At 40.0% G+C, this 18696-nt stretch overlaps 1 protein-coding gene across 1 annotated transcript in view; it reads right to left on the reverse strand.

Annotated features, from left to right (window-relative positions):
* NCKAP5 (NCK associated protein 5) overlaps positions 1 to 18696 on the reverse strand; it is a 379983-nt gene that overhangs the window by 328838 nt on the left and 32449 nt on the right. Inside the window, exon 3 of the mRNA XM_036386988.2 lies at positions 4814 to 4942. Within this exon, the coding sequence (XP_036242881.1) occupies positions 4814 to 4882 (69 nt within the window). The 5' untranslated portion in view covers positions 4883 to 4942. The remainder of the gene's footprint in view (positions 1 to 4813; positions 4943 to 18696) is intronic.

Genomic DNA, 18696 nt, shown 5'->3' on the forward strand with positions numbered 1-18696 from the left:
TAGTTTCTTTCACCAGTTATTTTCAGCTAGTTATGCTTAAATTCAAGATTCAACTGGAAAAATATTATTTGTGAAAAAATCAAACCCATGAAATATTCACACTCTTACTCTTTGTAAAGCTGTTCTATTTAACCAAACTTAAAGGATTTAAGGATTTAAGGCACACAAAGCAAAATGTTCTTCAGAGAGAACTGTTTCTCTTTAAGCAGAAAACAATCTGACATGGGTGTTACATGACAGCCAAGCAACATATTCCAAACACATGCACTCCTTCGATATTCTGAATTTTGCAGTTTGTTTTCATGATAAACAGAAGTACTGTGGCAATAACAGCAAAGACTTTGGTCTTGATTTCTCACACAGCAAACCAGAAGGACACAGAGTTCCACCTTATTCTTCAAATGTTCTTTATCTTAGCATCTTATAACCACATATACAATAAAATATCCTTACAAATGTCATAAAAACATGACAAATGCAGATCTGTTATTTAAAACAAAAAAGATTCAATCTTTAGTTCTCCTTTCTCAAGCCAATTCAATTTTTAGAGTTGTGGTGTTTTGATTGGAATCAATTTGAAGAAGAAAACTTTATAAACTCAAAATACAGTAGCATTACTTGTATAACAGATGAGACAATAAGGTAGTATAAAACTATATTGAAACTGTAAAAGGTATAACCTCCTTGGGTGGTATGTTTTGGGTTTTAAATGCCAGGCAGAAATTACAAAGATATTATTTTCTATAACTGATCTCATAGGATTACCTGTGAGAATTGTTATGAAGTTAATATTTTCTAACTGTTTCACCTGAATACAAAGCCATAAAACATCAATGTCACTGCAGGCTTACATGCTTTGCCTGCAAATGTAAATAAGTGAGTGTATAACAAATCTTCAGCATGGTGCCAATATTGGAAACCTACAGAGCAAGTAACAGCCATTGGCTAAACTGGAGATTTCTGGAATATCACCTGTGATATTATGATAGAGATCTAATTTAATTGAAGCTAACAGCAAGATGTCCCTTTGACCTGGGTAGCAGTAGTAGCAATTCCTCTGGCTTTTCTTTACAGTGGTAGGGTTCTGGAGCTTGTTAAACTCCATGGTTTCAAACCACTAACTTCCAGGAAAATATTAATTATCACTCACTAAAAAAACTATGCCCTATGAAAGACTTTTTATGAACATATTTGTGCACTTATGTTTTTTTAATTTTAAAATGTTTATTTGCTCTCATTGTAAAGCTTATTTCCCCAAGACACCACCTGTGAGTGGTAGAGTAGTACAGGAAATAAAACTGAACCCCTGCTTATCTGAGTGATCCAAAAGTAGTTACTGTGCCTGTGGTGTAAGGAAGAGTGGTTTAATAGCTATGGAATTGTTCCCTGTTTGAAAGATGTCCCTAACATGGATCCTTCTTATCTGAAGCCTGAAACTCATTGTTTGATGGGAAGGCCTGAATACAAAACACTGATGGAATTTATGGTCAGATTTTGAAGGCCCAGATCCATCTCCTACGGAGAGAGAATGTCTTTTCTTCAAAATACCTCTTTCTTCTTCTCACTCTTCCATCAAATACCTTCACAGATTCTATATTCAGAGTCTAAGAGTGGAGGAAGCAAGAGGACCTTTTTTGGTTTTTTTAACATCACTATGCAATACTTGTAGATTAAATCATGGAAAAAAACATTCCAGAAGATTACAATCTGATGCAGATGGGAAAAGCAGCAGAGCCAGGCAGGGTAAGGAATGTTATCAGAAACGCCTATTTGTATCTCATGGTCCAGAGCGCAAAAGCAAAACCATATTTTCTTTAAACACCCAGAAGTTAGAATTCTTTCTGAGATATGATAATGCTTAAACTCTCCACCAAACAAGGAGAAGCTGGATTTGAGAGAATCAAGGCCAGATTTCCCAAGCAGAGTGTCCAACCCTGAATGCCTGAGAGGTTAAACACATAACATCTGGGAAGAGAGAGAGGACAAGAGAGACCCAAGAACTTGGATGAGCAGAGGACTGGACTAAAGCACAATGCTCAAACAGAATGTGATGATACCAGGGTAAAAAAGACAGAGGAGGCAACATACATGGAGGCAACAATTGAGAGGAGGTATGCTAGAACAAGAATTTGGGGAAAACAAGGGGCTTTGCCTTTCCTGATTCAATTTCATGGAGTCACAAGGCAGCCATGTGATTTACTACAGGCTGCTGAAGGCACTTGAGTCTCAGAATGTCTCTTCCAATTTGTTATGAAATAATAGCTGGGAGTAGGCGACTCAAAAGTAGAACTCAAAAGTTTCTACTTAAATGTATGGATGTAGTTACACATGTTCTACTCAATGAAAAGCTTCACAGACACAGACCTGTAACACCCCAGTACAGCAAATGGATGTGTGCCCTGAAACTCAACAGGTGACACAACCTGTCAATGCCACCTGTAGGCAAAGATACTGCTTTACAATGGTGATGACAGCATGATGGGTTTAGACGTACAAAATTTTGAAGTATTGCAATATTTCTTTCCCTCAACACATTTCCTTCAACACTTTCACACCAATATGGGTAAATCAGCCACAGAACTTCAGCTGCCACACGTTGGCACTAATTCACTGACCTCAAGCCAGTGCTTGAAGACTGATTTCAGCTGTGTGCAACCTCCCACCCTACTTACCCCTTCCTGAAGGGCAGGGAGAGAGTATCACCATCCCATACAGCCACAGTTTGTGTTTCTCCTCCAATGAAGTCCTTATGGGTGCTTCACCATGCACATAGCATTGATTATAACACAAAGCACTTTGGATGGTGCCACACACACAGTATTTCCCATGTCATTGACAAATGTCTCTCTCTACTCTCCTCGTACTCACAGCGAAGGGTAAGAACTAGACATAGTCCCCTACCTTGGCTATAAATGAAATCCAAATTTCCACTAGGTGGGACTGGAAGCCAGAAATATCTGGTTCCTTGTTGCATCCACACAGCACATTACAGTCACCTCAGAGAAATGAAAGTTTCTATCTTAATACATTTAGTAAAGCTAAATCTGGTCCATTAAATCAGTGAGAACATTTAGGGGAGAATAGTACACTAAGCAATGTCTTTATGCAAAATTCACAACTGCTAGCATTTCCCTTAGCTTTCAGTACCCATTTTCTATGAGAATTCTTTTCTCCAGATAAATATTGACAGTCTGTGGCGATTGTTTGGATCACAGCAGTACATTTTAGCTGCAGGATTTAGGCTGGAGTCTGTCTTGGGGCTGTGTATGCCTAGAACCAATAACAGAGGTTTAGGCCCTGGGACTAAACAGACTTCTGAGCCTACAAAACCTTTCAGATTTTGTCTGTCTCCAGGTGTATTATATAATGTTGTGACTTCATACCAAACCTCCTTTCTCTGCCCACAAGCTAGAAAGAGTTTTAAAGTGCTGGGAGCACGACCTGACCTGCTGAGTGTATGCAAGCCGAGCTTTTGTTGCAGGCTGAACAACCTGAAAACAGTCACGTCTCAGTATCAGAGCCCTGAGCTGCATGGCCTGAACAGGGGCAGCTTAAACAGCTCTTCCTTAGGGTCCTGAGCAGCTCAGAGAATTCACTATTCTTCACTACTTTTATTTCTCTCCAATTAATTATATTTTTCTGAAAAAAGGGATGTAATTCATCAGCATAAGAAATGGTGCCAAGAAAAGGGCAGAGCCCTTTTTAAACATTCTCTGCACATTTCTTCAGTAGCCACCTGACATTACCTGAGATGTGCCTTGTAGCTGAGGCCTGAGGGAGAGGAGCAGAGCCCTTAAAGGGGTGGAAACCTGGGAAGGTGGGACTGCTCTGCTGACCCCAATAAAGAACAGAGCAGGTGATTGAAGAGCATCAGTGGATAGACTGAAACCTGCTGAGTCTATGCTCACTGCTATTAGCATGTCAGTGGGCTTTATACTTTGTGGGGATAAAAATCTCAAGCCACAATTTTAGCATAAGATGAAGGAAACAACTTAGTTGTAATACAGTGTAAAATTCAGGTAATGGGGTTAGCACAGGTGTGGCATTGCAGGCAAAAGGGCTTTGGGGTCCCACAGTCACCACCTCTATGAGTGTCAAAGAGAAGGCACAGCTCAGCTTTGCCTGTTTCAGTATTTGCAGATCATGCTAAATACCTGACATGGGCACTTTTATCTTCATACACAACTCTTCCACATCTATGAGCATTTTCTGGCATCTATGAGCATTTTCAGCATACAGCTCTAAAAACTCCTTGTTTGTCTCAGTCATCCTTTGAAAATATTAACTAAAAAATAAATCTAGAATACAATCTCCAATGAATTTAAATCCTAGGTAAAGCAAAAGCAAATGTTTGACAGCCTATGGCATTTATGCTTCTCTTTCAGTAGATTTTAGAGTAGTTTATAGATTTGCTATGGTGAACACATTTGTGCTGATATCCTGATAAACATTTCTGACAGAGGACCTCAGCACTTACAGCCCTCATATACTAAGTATGAAGCAACACAGGATGATCCCACAGAATCTGACTAGTATTTTAATAAAAAATCCATTATAATTGTCTGGATTCCTTCCTTGTGCAAATTCAGTGAATTCAGGGACATGTTTCTAAATGATGACAAGTTTCTACCTAGGATGTCGTCAAATTGCTCCAATACTTTTTGTTGGAGGATCTGAATAATCACAAAATGTTGTGATATTGTGATGAAGCGATAAACACCTTTAAAATACATGTAATTGTGAGTATTGTCTCTTAATATTATATTTTTATGACAAGATATATTCAGTAAATGCAGCAAATATTCACTCTTACCACAAGACTGCTGTCCAGAGAAAGTCTTTTCCCAAATTCCCTTTTCTGTAGCTGTCTTTTTTTCTCCATAGCTGCAGCTATTTGTTTTCCTCTTGATGGACTAGAAATGTCAGGCTGCTTTCAGCATCACTGGAAGAAAAAAAAATTAAAATATTTAAATGCTTATTTCAATACCCTACTAAACTGTTACTGTCTTTCATCATTAACTTTGTAATAACCCAACAGCTAATAACTTTGTGTTTCTAGTAGGCTGTGTTCCAGGAATAAATGTTCTGTGGCAAAAAATCTAAACTATCCAAACAGAAATATTACCAATATGTTTGGGTCGCTTCTCAAAGGCAGAAGGGAAAAAAAATCTGCTACAACTGCCTTTAGCATTACACCCATGTTTCCATAGTCTTTTGAACTGGGCAGGGAGCTGAATTCGCAGAGCCAATGAATTACCTGAGGCTGGGCAGGGGGAGGGAAACAGTTTGTTTCACATTAATTGCACTCCTCAGTAAGCCCTGCTTCTTGGCACATCTGTGCTGCTACTGGGATGTACAAATTTTGGACCTAATCCTGAAGAGTTCTAAAAGCTTTCAACTCCCATTATCCTTAACGAGAGAGAAATGCCCTCAGCACTTTCTTACGTTTTTAAGGTCAAAGACTCCGCTGTAGTAATCAGACCATCCCACTGCCTGTACAGAACAGCCAGGGAACAGCCCATAAAGCTACCACAGAGGGAATTAATCTTTCCAGTTTTGTAGGCTTTGGTAATTCCTGGCCAGTGGTTTCTACTAAAGCCAAGCCACAGCTTACAAGTAATAACTACCAGTTCTCTTCCTAAATGTTCTTGTTGCTATGTGAAAGTTTCAGCTTGTATTTCAAGATATGTACTGTTTGTGATACAGGAATATGGGCAAATATAATGAATTTATTTGGGATGTACAGAAGTAGTAAAATGATAACATAAATCAGAATCTAGCCTAAATTAAGGCAGGCAGATATACTTATAGAGAACCATGCACAGAAGTTTTCTCTTGCATCTCATAGCGATTCTATTTACTGTATCACAGTCCCATTGACTGAAAAACGAGACTTGGAAGAGAAGATGTGTGTGTTTCTGATCCTTTGTGCTTGTTGTGAGCATCACCTTGGGTCACACACAGCCAGGTGATGCACAGATACCTCTGCTGCAGGGTAGCACAGCTGGCATTCCCAAAAGCAGCCTCACACATGCCCTCCAGACACATTTGCATGCCTGTGGATAGACTCGGCTTCTCACGCACCTGTGAACGATCCCATCTGTCGCGGTGGGGATATCAAGCGGATAAAACCTTCACAGCTCGTCCCTCAAGCTGACCCCAAATGCTCTGCCATGAGGGCACACGGGAGCCTGAACGTGGGCCAAGCACAGGCTGCCTGCAAGGAGAGCAGGATGCCCCAGGCCCAGCTGCTGAAGCCAGCTGGAATCCAGAGCGCTCCCAGAGGCACACTGGGATCGTTGGGAACAGCATGGGCATCACACTGGGACTGCTGTTTTAAAGCACTTCCTGTGGGGAAGCCCTGGGTGCTCCAGCTACCAAACCATGCAGTGCTGAATCCAGCCCTCTATTGAACAGCACCTGGTGGTTCCTACACTTCTTTTGTACTTCTGGTTTATGCTCATGCAAGACTGGAATTCAGGGCATTTTCTCCCAAACAGATAAAAGTTAACTACTCTATATATTCATCTAAGGAACACATGCAATGAGAACATGTGCCTACAAAAGTAAGAAAATCTGCTACTTCACCATGCTTATTGCAGCCTTTTGGGGTTTTCTTCAGGTTTACTTATGAGCCCTTGCTTGCTTTTTTTGTAGCTCCAATCCTAAAATGACACATGCTATTTAATTCAGCTAATAAGGAATCTCAATGGTGTGACATCACATAATTCCTATTGTTTCCTTATTAGCGAGCAAAAGAAACACTGCAATAGATTTAAACAAACACAGCAACAATGTATTACACAGTTTGTGTGATTAGGCCAGAAATTAGCAAACAACCTTATGTAATCATTATGTCATTCTCCTGAGCATGCATCATGCCTGAAGAGCATGACTTCCACCAAGGGAGACTTTGCTGAGCACAGAAGCACTCAGGAGTGAGCTAGTGAGAGCTACAGCTGGAGCCAGTAATCCCCATGGAAGGTCAAGTACTTAGTATGAGTTAAGTGCCTGAAGTTTCTGTCTGCAGGTATTTGGTGGAGCCACCCCAAATTCTAGTTCAGAAGTAAAAGCAGGAAGGATTATAAAAATTATTCCTATAGTTAATAGGTTGCCCTGGGCACTTGAAGTGCTAGTTACTGTAGCCATAACTAGCACAGCACAAGGACCTCCTCATGTACTGGTGCAGCAGCTCCAGACCTGCTGTCTCCACTGCTTCCCCCACACACACCATGGGAGCTCCCAGCTCTGCACATTACCTTCAGCAGGCTGTCACACATCTATCTCTCTGAAGAGTTAACCACCTAAGGCTACGCACACAACGTTTTGAATCACAGGTAATTATCAGACAAGATAATACAATATATCACCTGTACCAACATATGTTGATGCCTCAAAGTACCCATCTCAGGAGGCCTTTAAAGAAAAATGATCAGCAGAGTGATGCACTTAGGAAAAACAGAACAAGTTTCCATCTTGGAATGGTCATTTTTGTGCATCATACTGCTTGTCACAAAGAAAAAAATGGCCCTCCCAAGTAAATCTCTCTTCCTCTGAGACCAAACAAAAGACTAACACAAGCTCTAAATGGAGCTAACACGTCCACTGGGAAGCTCAGCAGAAGAGAACAGCTGTCCAGATGGAACAATCTTGGAATGCCAAAGTGCTGAGAACCAGTTTGCCCAAACATCAGAAATACTCTTTTTGTACTAGCAAGAGAACAGACTGTAGAAATTTACCTGTCTTCCCTGACCAATTTGCTTGTCAATATGTTTACAGCAAAGACCCCAGTGACCAGCACTCAGACCCTGATGGTCGCATTTAACTTGGTGGAACTGTGAACTATTTCAAAGTCACATCTGATTTATGGTGTCTTCACTCATACTGCACTCAGACGTGTATATTCCTGAATCTTTGGGGGCTCATCTTCCAGTTCTTTGTGCTGCAGGAAGTGTTTCTGCTGTAGGACTCTTCCCTAAGGGGAAGTTCATCTATGTTCAGCATATGGTCAGCAGGCACTTGGTTTAGAGCACTCAGGGATGAAGGCTGCATCCCCAAGAAGCGTATGAGGATCAGGCTAAGAGAATGCAGGTCCCAGATGTGTGCCCAGTGTTTGCACTGAGCTCAGGGCTCAAGGTTTTGGACACAGAAAAAACTCTCAGAAGAAGACCCAAGTGTGATCTTGCTTCAATAGGGAATCGCCCTCACTGCTCAGGAAGCCAGCAAGCCAGAGGCATCAGCTTGATATATATCCTAAAGTGCAGTATTGTTAGTACTCAGTACAAGAATGTTCATTATTTCAGGAGATGGCTTGAAAAGTATGCCCTGGAGAAACAGTGTGATTAACACAGAAAAGCACTCTCTAGAATCTATGAGAGAAATTTCTTGGATTATAATACCCTCTTCATTTCTAGTAGTAACAAAGGATGATTGATGCATATTGCTTTAGCTGATGAAAACGTACAACATCATATTCCTCGGATAAGCATCCAAGATATTTTCGGGCAGTTTGAAACTGCAGTCACATTTCAACAGAGTTATGCCAACATATGCCAGCTGGGAACTAGCATGCAGTATATCTGTTTGGTAACTGGAAAGGGACTGTATTTATTTTTCTCTTACAAACATAAATTTAACAGTTATGACACATGACAAAAATGACATCTCTGCAAACCAGCACCCTTTTGTTTAAATTCAGGGTAGATACAATGCAGCCTCCCAGCTCTTGGCTTTGCACAACTTAATGCTGCCAAAAGGCAAAACACCCCTGGGGCAGCAAGGTATTCCCTCTCAGCAGCCAGCTTGTCTTTCTCAGGTGTTAACAAGAGGAGAGGATTTGTGGTTTGTGGAAATCTAACTGTTGGGTAACAGAATGAGGCCAGAGTTATACAGTGATCATTTTTAAATGCTTTTTCTACTCTGTTAGCCCTGCTTGCTTGATAGCCAGACTTTAAGACTGAGAGAAAACAACCAGAACTGGTATTATCCCTCAGCAAAGAGGATAATATTACTGGCATAGGTCAGGAAGCAGCAATGAGAAAGTAAAGATTGCCATCAAAGCAAATGTTAGAATGAACAGGTAACCGAAAGGTGAAAGATTTTATATCTCATTACCAATCTATGGAGTGATTCAGTTTCCTAGTAACCTAATTGAATTGAGTCTGTCATTTTGCAGCTGGGTTTCTTTTGCCACCTCTGGTGTTAACATCAATGTGCATACACTGGTGTTTGTTGTGGTCTTTGCAGGGAAGGTATAGTCAGTATAGTTTATCAGGGCCTCCCAGAACTGGGAGGAAAAAATAAGATTCCAGAATTAGAGTTGATGTTTGTTTAACAGATCAATGTCCAGCTCTATAAAATCACTACATTTATCTTGCTAGGCATAGGCCAGTAAAAATATATTAGGTTTATACTAGTGAATTTGATTATTTCCCTTTTTTGTATTTTTTTTTGAGGGGGGAGGGGGGGAGGATGTCAGTTTTTTTCTTCCTCTAATAGCAGAGTATTCAAACCATTCTGCCTAGTCATTAAAAGGCAACTGTGAACATGGTTTCATTTCCACACCCTTATCTGTCCCCACCGTGGTATTTAACTTGGTCACAACTTTAAGTGACAAAGCAGAAAAATAATTCCTAAATTCTCCCTTGAGTTGGTGTTTCAAAATTCAATTCTTGGGAAATAGAAAACTGAAGCAACATCAGCACTTCTGCAACCTGACACTTAGCTAAATGCCTTTTGTTGTGCCCAGTGTATTTCACAGCAGCACTGTGGGCAGGCCCTGCCTAATGCCAAATACTGCCAGGTATTTGCTGAGGCTGGTCAGCAGTTCATTAGCACTAATGTACATGTCATGCACTCACACCCAGTGGATTAGGTTTCTATTTAGATTAACAAGCTGCATTTTTGCAGACAGGGAAGGAGAATGTGCCATGTGCCAGCATTAATGAGTTAATTTAATTAGAAAAATTCCAATGCAGGAAGCTAAAATGCTTAGATGAGTAAAATATTATGGGAATTACAAGACAGCAAACAAGCACTGCTGTACCATTCTGCCTATATACCTAGATATTGACTGGCTTTGGAATGTTGTATTAAAAAATTCATCAAGTAGTTCTGAAATATCTGGGCAGAATAATATTCTTTTTCAGTTCTTTGTGGGTTTTTTTTGTTTGTTTGTTTGTTTTTTGCTGTGAAATAATTAATTTTCATACACCTCAAATATCTTACAGTCTCTAAAGCTCTTAAAAAGTTTATAGGAACTGTACAGGCAGTGCCCAGAGTCAACTGTGCCCTGCAAGTTATTTTGTGACCCAAAACACTCCCTAATCCAGTGGTCCTATAGTTCTGACTGAAAACTTTCCAGCAGTCATAGAATCACAGAATGGTTTGGGTTGAAATGGACCTTAAAGATCATCTTGTTCTGACCCCCACACCATGTGTAGGGATGCCACCCAAGCTGCTTCAAGCCCCATCCAACCTGGCCTCAAACACTGTCAGGAATGGGACATCCACAACTTATCCACCACCCCTCTAAGGATTTCTAACACCTAACCCAAATCTCTCTTCTTTTAGTTTGAAATCATTCCCCTTGTCCTACCACTATCTGCCCATCATATACCAGGCCATGATAAAGTAGCCCCCCAAAGAAGTGTGGGAAGGGCCAGAGCTAGACATCATCTTTCATCCTTCCTTGGCAGGGTGTTGGACTAGATGATCTCCTAACTATTCCAAGATTCTTTGATTTTTTTTTGTCATTTTAATGAAGCACAATTACATTGACACATGGCAGTCTACAAAGGGTGGACTCATTTCAGAGCCAAATGATCTCTCCTCCCCTTACTCCGTCCCCCAGAAGGGAATCAGTAGAGCACATAGGATGGTCTCATGCAATTTTTGACTGGTGATCGCTTGCAGCAAAGAAGAGACTGAATAGCATGTTCTAGAAACATTTGAAAGAAAGCATGCCAGCTCCAAATTCCACCACGTTTCAGCCACAGTTTGCAAAACGTATTTACGCTTTCTTCATGCAAAGTAATCTTTCATTTATTCAGCAAACTAAACAACCAGTAAAGCTTTCTATTGCACTGCTCTGAGGATTTAAACAAGTTAAGATTAAGGGCTTAAATCCAGCAAACCTATCACTGTGCTCAAAATAATACCAGGAATTTCAATACATGAGAAAATAAAGAATGTGGCATTAAAGATGCTATTACTACGACAGCTGTCAAGATGAATTGCATGAGAAGCATTTAAAAGATTTATATCTCAGTATCTCACCAGGTTAATTAAATGGATGCATGCATTCATTTAAGAGGATAAGGTGGGTTGCAGTGACATAAAATGAGAGGGCTCAAGATTATATTCTTTCAGCATTAACAGGAACGGGTTGAACCAATATCATTTCCGGATTCTGTAATAAGCATGATTCATCCATTGCCATTTTCAGCTCTCATTTTCTTTCTGGCAGAAAAGAAAAAAGACTATGAACATTTATAGACTAACATAATCAAAGCTTTAACCTTTTCAGTGTTTTCTATTTGGATTGGCTGTCCATTTTTATCATAGGATTTCAGGGCCATGCCTCAGGGAGGAGAGGAATCGCCAGTAAATTACACCAAAGAATGTTGAAAGGTCAAAGGATTACCCTTCCCTGTTTGCTTTTATGGGACATATGAAGCATTCATATCATGCAATAAAATTATCAAGACAAAAATGATGAAAGATAAGTAGATAGAATGCATGAATCTGTAGTCAGGACAGCAGGGGAAGAAAAAGGAGATATTATAGTGTTATCATCAATAAAAAACAGATTATGACAATGGTGTTTCTGTATCCTTAGCTTCTGCACTGAAATCAAACCCTTCAGAACACTGTAAGACCTGTAACCAAGACAGAGATATCCAAGCATGACTGAGGCTATTCAGGCTGAAGGAAACATTAGATCCAAAGCTCCCATTTCTTGGCTCAGCTTCTAACCACCTATTATTATATATTATTTATTACCAAATACTATTATAAAATATGTGAAATAGGTTATTATGTGGTAAACACGGACTCCCTTAGTCACTGAGCCTCTTTCAGCAATGCAAGGCTATTAACCTGCAAAAGGCATGGTCTGAACACATCAGCAGCTGCCTCTGGGGGTTTCAACACACATTTGTCTCCCCTGGGAACCACAGCTGAGCTTAGTCAGAAATAGTCAGTCCCAGGCACCCGCAGAAGCTGAACTCCAGGACCAGAGGAAATGTCACTGTTACTGTTCACAGACCTACAGGGTTATATGTGATGATTTCAAGGCTCAAAAGCAAATGCCCTATTTATATCCCAATAAAGACTCCTCTGACATCAACTAGATGTAACCTCTAACCTAGTACATCATTAATAAGGGTAGTTATTTCTCATGGTAAAATGGCTGGTTGGCAGCAGAGACTCAACAAAAATCTCATCAAACATTGAATTACAAATCTTCTTTAGAGGCAGTGACATCCAGTTCATCTAATATGTTCCAATACTCAGAAAAATTAAATCCAGCGTCTGAATCATTTTGATAGACAACTAGATGGAGAAAAGAATTTAAAACACATAGTCAAGTTCTCTATGTTTTGCTTGGTTTGATTTTTGTTTTCTTCTCATTTTTCTTTTATTGATATAAATCAAGGCACTGCTCAAAAAAGTCCAGAATTTCAGACCTACATGTAAGATCTGTATCAGGGTCTCTGTTGCAAGCAATGGTGGATTGCCAATTCAGTTTTTGAAACTGGAACTAGGAGCTTTTGAAACGTGCCTAAAGATCCCTCCCTCTCTGAGGCAGATGCACTTCAGTCAGCATCTCTTTTGCCTGCCCATCTGTTGTAATCATAGTCCAGAGGGACCACTAAAAATCATCAGTTCATTGTGTGCACTCCACCCCTTCCACCTGCACTGCTAAAAGAGTTGATGGTGTCTGTGATGGTCACAGTATCCCAAATAAATGCAACTCCTTTTGGTCCTCCTTGCCAGAAGAGATTAAAGGAATAAAAGATCATTTATTTAGTGTGGAATTCCAGCTCAGAGGATATGAAGAATTATTAAACCATCTTAACTTAGTGTTCAGACATCTGGTTTTACTCTGAGCACTGGGTAACACTTCAAAACGTTCACATGGCTCAAAGGAAAGAAACTCCCTGTAGAAAGTAAGTATTGTAAAAAATGTTTCCTTAGTTACTAGTAACGCTTTCAGTATCCAGCCCTGTGCATCCTTAGATAACCAAACTCATTTGCATCAGAGGGAAATGTCAGTGTCTAGGCTGCAGAATTTGCTCCTAATTCTAATCTGGGGCTTTGTGGGTTGTAACACAGTGTCTCACATTTCACCTTGCTGTACAGACACTCCCAGTGGGCCAGGGGCTGTCCTTACATTACAGGCAATAACCTCATGATGAAGGTATTAGTTCAATAACAGCCCAGAAAAGAAGGTGAACCAAGCTCATAATTCCCTTCTGTCCTGTGAAAAACAAGGGAAGATAATGTACAGTGAAATGCATGTCAACCCTCTGTGATTTGGGAAGGGGCAGCTGAGAAAGGGCTCCACTACTATTTGCATAATGTGAAAGTAGCTCCTCCACCCCACCATGACTTAAGTCCACCCTGGGGAAGAACAAGAGGGGAAAGAGCACTGATCTCTTCCAGCCAGACCAGAACTGAGCCCCTGTTGTGAAGGGATGGACTAGCAGGGAGCATAGCAAGAACACACAGCCCCAGTCAGCTGAGCAGCTCCAGGTGCTTCCCACCGTGCATATTTCTAGCAGGAAAAAATCATGTATTACTTATTTTTCTGTGCAAATGCCTTCAGAGCTCTGTAAATCTGTGCAGTTAGGACAGCTACAGGGTCCTTGGACTCTGCAGTCATCTGTTCACTGCCATGGACAAGATACAGAAGAGATGTGGTACCTGGGCAGAATTTGGAGGTGCCAGAACTAATCTAGCTCCTATAAGGATGGACATAGAAATCCTTCAGCTGGTTTCCCAGCTTTTGAGCCTTTGCAGAAGCTAAAAGACTATTCACATTTCAGCTGACCTAACACCACCTAAGGATGACCTGAAAGAATTCAGCTCCAGCTCTCATGCATGCTTCAGCAGTGTTTGTACCTCATGGTCACAGCAGAAAGGTGACAGGGTACAAGTCAGCTCTACCACCTTCAGGTTTTTTGTGGGATGTATTCCCTATACACTGATGAGAATACATAAAGAAAGACCCCAGGGAGATATCCCAGCCAATATAAGTTCACTTTATTCTTACACAGCAGAGCATGTAGGACTGTGGGATATCAAGACCATAAAATTGAAAGGAATTGATACACATTGATTAAATCCACCTTCAGCTTATGGCCAAAAAAACTATCATGGAAACATTAAAAGTGAATGATGTTCTGTCTTCATGCATATTTTCTTAATGGTGACAGAACACTGCACAGTGTTGGCATACCAAACAGCCCTCCACCTCTTATCCCTGCAATTTTAGAACAATCTCATCTCTGTTGCTGAATTCAGACTGAGCAAAAAGGATAGAGACAAACTTTATGGAATTCATACAATTGCAGCAAAGATGATTAAAGTATTGACTTGGTAGGGAATGAATAACCAGTCCCTTCACAGCAGCTTTAAACAATGACAAAGAGGAGACTAAAATGTCAAGGAATGACCATCCACACGAGTTTGAGGGACATATACTAACAGTAGGGACAGTGAGAAATTGATTAGTTTTATTGACGGTAGGCTGAAAAGAATAAAGGGGAAATGATGCTGAGTACCTGAATAAATTACCTAAAGTGAAATCCAATGTAGAGAATCAAAGGAACACTTGTCATATAAAAAATTGGGCAGGATGAAGTACAAAAAAAAAAATCACTGAAAGTGAGAATGTTGCCAGAAGTGAGATGTCCAAAAATCTGATGAGGAAGAAAAGCCTTTCTTCTCAACATCTCTGTACTTTGCTGTAGCTCATCCACATTAAAGACAATTAAGGGCTTTTGTATTTGAAAAAATGTTACTCCATCCTTCCTCCCCATGCCATCAGCTGCTGGCAGTGCTTATTCCAGTTCCTCAGTGTGAAGACTGTCACACACTGATTTCTAATTTCTCTGTCTGACAGAAATGTAATAAAAATGTAAATTAAAAAAAATAATGAATTTCCTACTTAAAAGGTTCATAGCTCTTCTATGTTTTATGTCATTGTCTCAGTCTTTAGCTCACCTGTGCTCAAATTCTACCAAGTGAAATGTCAGTGCCAACACAGACTGCCATCACAGATAATAATCCAGCACTCCGGGATTATGGATACAATACTATCCAGAAAATATTAGAAAGAAATGAGCTATAGTATTAGGATTACTTAATCTCTCTCTCAAGCATCTGTCCGTTTTGAACGCAAAATAAAAACAGTCCAACTACAAAAGAAAAAAACAAAACAAAAGAAAACAAACCAAACCAAAACTACTGGCAAATTTTAAGTCAGTTATTCACAAAAATCTGAAAGATGTCCTTGTTTTTAGAAGCAACAGTTGGGTTGGCACAGAATTTTTCAACCATTTTTTTCTACAGAATTCAAGCAATGACTCCAAGTGGATAATTTTTACCTAGATTGTTTCTTGGAAGTAATGCTATGCAGATTTAAATAAAGCCTTTAAGTGTATAGTTTATGCACCTTTCTAGGCTTGCAATAACCAAAGTTATTCAATATTACTATTTAGCTCAAAATTCAGCTGGGAAATAAAAAGTATTATTAGTATGGAAAAGTGTTAACACACTTGCATGTTCTAAATGATCCACTGTGAATTTGAAGACTAAATATAACCTTTAAAAGTTTGGGGATTTTTCTACATAAAGTTTATTAATTCAGGGTGGATTGGGAAAAAAACTGTTTTGAGTATTAGCAAGGAAGAAAGGGATCTGCTTGGTTCATTTCAGGAAAACCCAAAATGTTTGCCCATGTTTTAAGTTGGAGATTTAGAAAATTCAGTGACTTCTCCTGTCTCTGTTTCTCCACTGCCCTGTGAAGGTAGTAATATATGTGTCATTTACTGAATAAATCCTCTTTGTCAAAGACTTTAATAGTGAAACTTTCTATTAGTGCTGCTTCTCTGTGTCATTACTCTTCTCTATCTACCAGATGTGCACATCACTATAAACTGAAACAGGGGAATAATCCTCTCTCCAAACTCTGCTCTGTGCAGTGGAATTCACTCAGTTTTCATTCACATCTTTGCTGCTCTGTCAAAATTAATTTGATGGGAGAAATTCAGCTAGAACTGAATTAAAGGCAACAAAGAAAAGATTCTGCCACCAAAAGCAGCTACATAGGTGAGACAGATATCCTGTACTTCCTCCACAGATTTAAACCCATCTTCCCTGCAGGGGAAACTAGGGAGCATTAAAGCAGCATTAAAAAAAATAATTAGGGCAGGCACATATTTTTCTTTAATAGTGGGGGAATTAAGTAGGTTGCTGCAGTCTTTAGTGCTGTTCACCTTTGATTTTCCTTGCTGGCTCACATTAATATTACCTGCAGCTACTGGAGAGGAGAGAAACTCTGAGTTGGAGTCCAGGAAAGGGAAGAAAAAAGAAAAGAAGAAGCCAGGTGGGGCCTTCACGGGACTTCTTGCCTAAAGGTGTGCCCTAAACACACAAGTTTCCCATCATTCCTCCCTTCTTGGAGAGGATCCTGTGAGTTAAATCTCCACCTCTGCTCTGCCTCACAACTGACTGAGCCACCACATCAGAGCTGAGCATGGCAGGAGCTAAAGGGATCTACCCTCACTGGGGCTGGTTAAGTCAGAGACCTCAGGAGGGGTCTCAGTTCTGCTTCCCAGAAAAATAAATCTTGAACTCTGCATCCAAGCTCAGAATCCTCAGTGACACATAGGATCCAAACCTGGAATTCAGGGAAAAAGGAATAAGTAAAACAGGTAAAGAATAACTTGTTTTCAAACAAACAGCCAGTGGGTAAAAGTGATATTTCAGTGTTTTTCTGGGGAGACAGGACCCATCAGTAAGATTTGCTCCCTGCCAGGAACAAGGAAAACCCTGCCTGGGGTTTGTGGCTTACAAACCATTCTGTTCCCAGGCCTGCACCCAAAACTATCATCTAGGTGATAAATTCTTGGCAATGTTTTGTTAAATCTTTTTCTTGTGATGGGAGAATTTTCTGGTAATCAAAAAGAAAAGCAATTCACTTGATTAAAGACAAATTGGTAACTAAAAATGCCAGAACTGGTTTGTCATCAACATCAGGATGCATTCCTAATCAATAACATCAGGACAGAATTCCAGCTAAAGGGAAGGAATTTGCTAGTTTTAGAAAAGCACATCATGAAATTCCAGACGTGTGTACAGATTGTCAGGAAGAGTGACAAGCAGAATGGTCTACCTGAGGCCTTGTAGACTGTGCTACCCTTGTCAGTCTTTTGGTGCTCTCTTTCATTTACTGTGCAGCCTCAAAATCCAGATGAAGATATTGGTCTCAAAAGTTAGAGCTAATAGGCAGTGACACAACAGAGAGCTGTTTATTAAAATGTTACACCAGGTTTCATTTTAATGCTTTCCTTCATAGCAGCAGGTGTTAAAAATCCTTAATGACTTGGCAGAACTTTTAATATTTTCTAGAGTTTTTCTCATATGTAACTACAATGAGAACCTGGGCCTTTTACCTCCAGCACAATATGGGGATTGGACAGGTTTCACTATTGATAATTGGGATTTTAGCATTTTACCTCTGGATTAGTGTTTCAAACTCAGATAAGGTTGATATTGAATAAAAGTGATTTCCATCAGCTGGCTGGCTGCTCAGTGACCTCTGAGAAATATTACAAGTTGGTAGCGGACAGGTGTCTATATGATTAAAATACACTTTGCAAGCACAGTTGGCACCCTGGAATTTTCTTATTAAGAATCTATAATCTGCTCCCCCCAGCTCATAAATTCAAAGTATTCAGGGGCACAGAGATGTCATTTAAAGACAAGGAGGAATACAGTGTTCTTTGCTAATCTCACAAAGTGCTTCTGTTTTTAGAGCAGTTTTGAGTCCCTGGACAAATGCTTTTGTGCAGTGCAAAGATTATCAATCACAGCATTAAAATTCATTAATTACGCATTAGGTATCAGCATTAAAAACTAAATAAAAACCTAAAGTACTGTAGGTTCTCTATCAAAATCTCCCAGCCAGCACCATGTATGGTGTTCACTGTAAAGAGAAGAATATACACAGAGCCAACAAAGTAGAATCATACAGGGTGTCCCACACATGCATGAACCAACAATAATTGAATCAATATTCCCAGACATCCACAGAGAACTCAAGTATATTTTTGGTAGTAAAAAATGCTAAAACGTTTTTGGCCAGAGAAGGTGAGCCCAACCTCACAAAGAGGTGGTTCTCTGGCTAGGAATCAAGGAAACAGCTTTGTGTTTGAGGAGGATTTGGGGGATGGGCTGGGGAAACATCACAATACTGTATGGCTTTTGAATAACCAAGCCCATAATTCAAGCCTCAAGGCTTTAACCTGTTTCTCTTTAACCCATTCAGAGATTTTGTCTAAGAACACGTGACAAAATATTTTCCATTCGTTTTCTTTTTTTCTTTCTTGTTCCACCAGTTTGGAGCAAAGCAAATCAAAGCTCTTCAGGCTTCGGCCTTGGGGCAGATGCAGCTCCACAGAACTG

Source organism: Molothrus ater, chromosome 7, assembly GCF_012460135.2.
Source record: "Molothrus ater isolate BHLD 08-10-18 breed brown headed cowbird chromosome 7, BPBGC_Mater_1.1, whole genome shotgun sequence".
Taxonomy (NCBI): Eukaryota; Metazoa; Chordata; class Aves; order Passeriformes; family Icteridae; genus Molothrus; species Molothrus ater.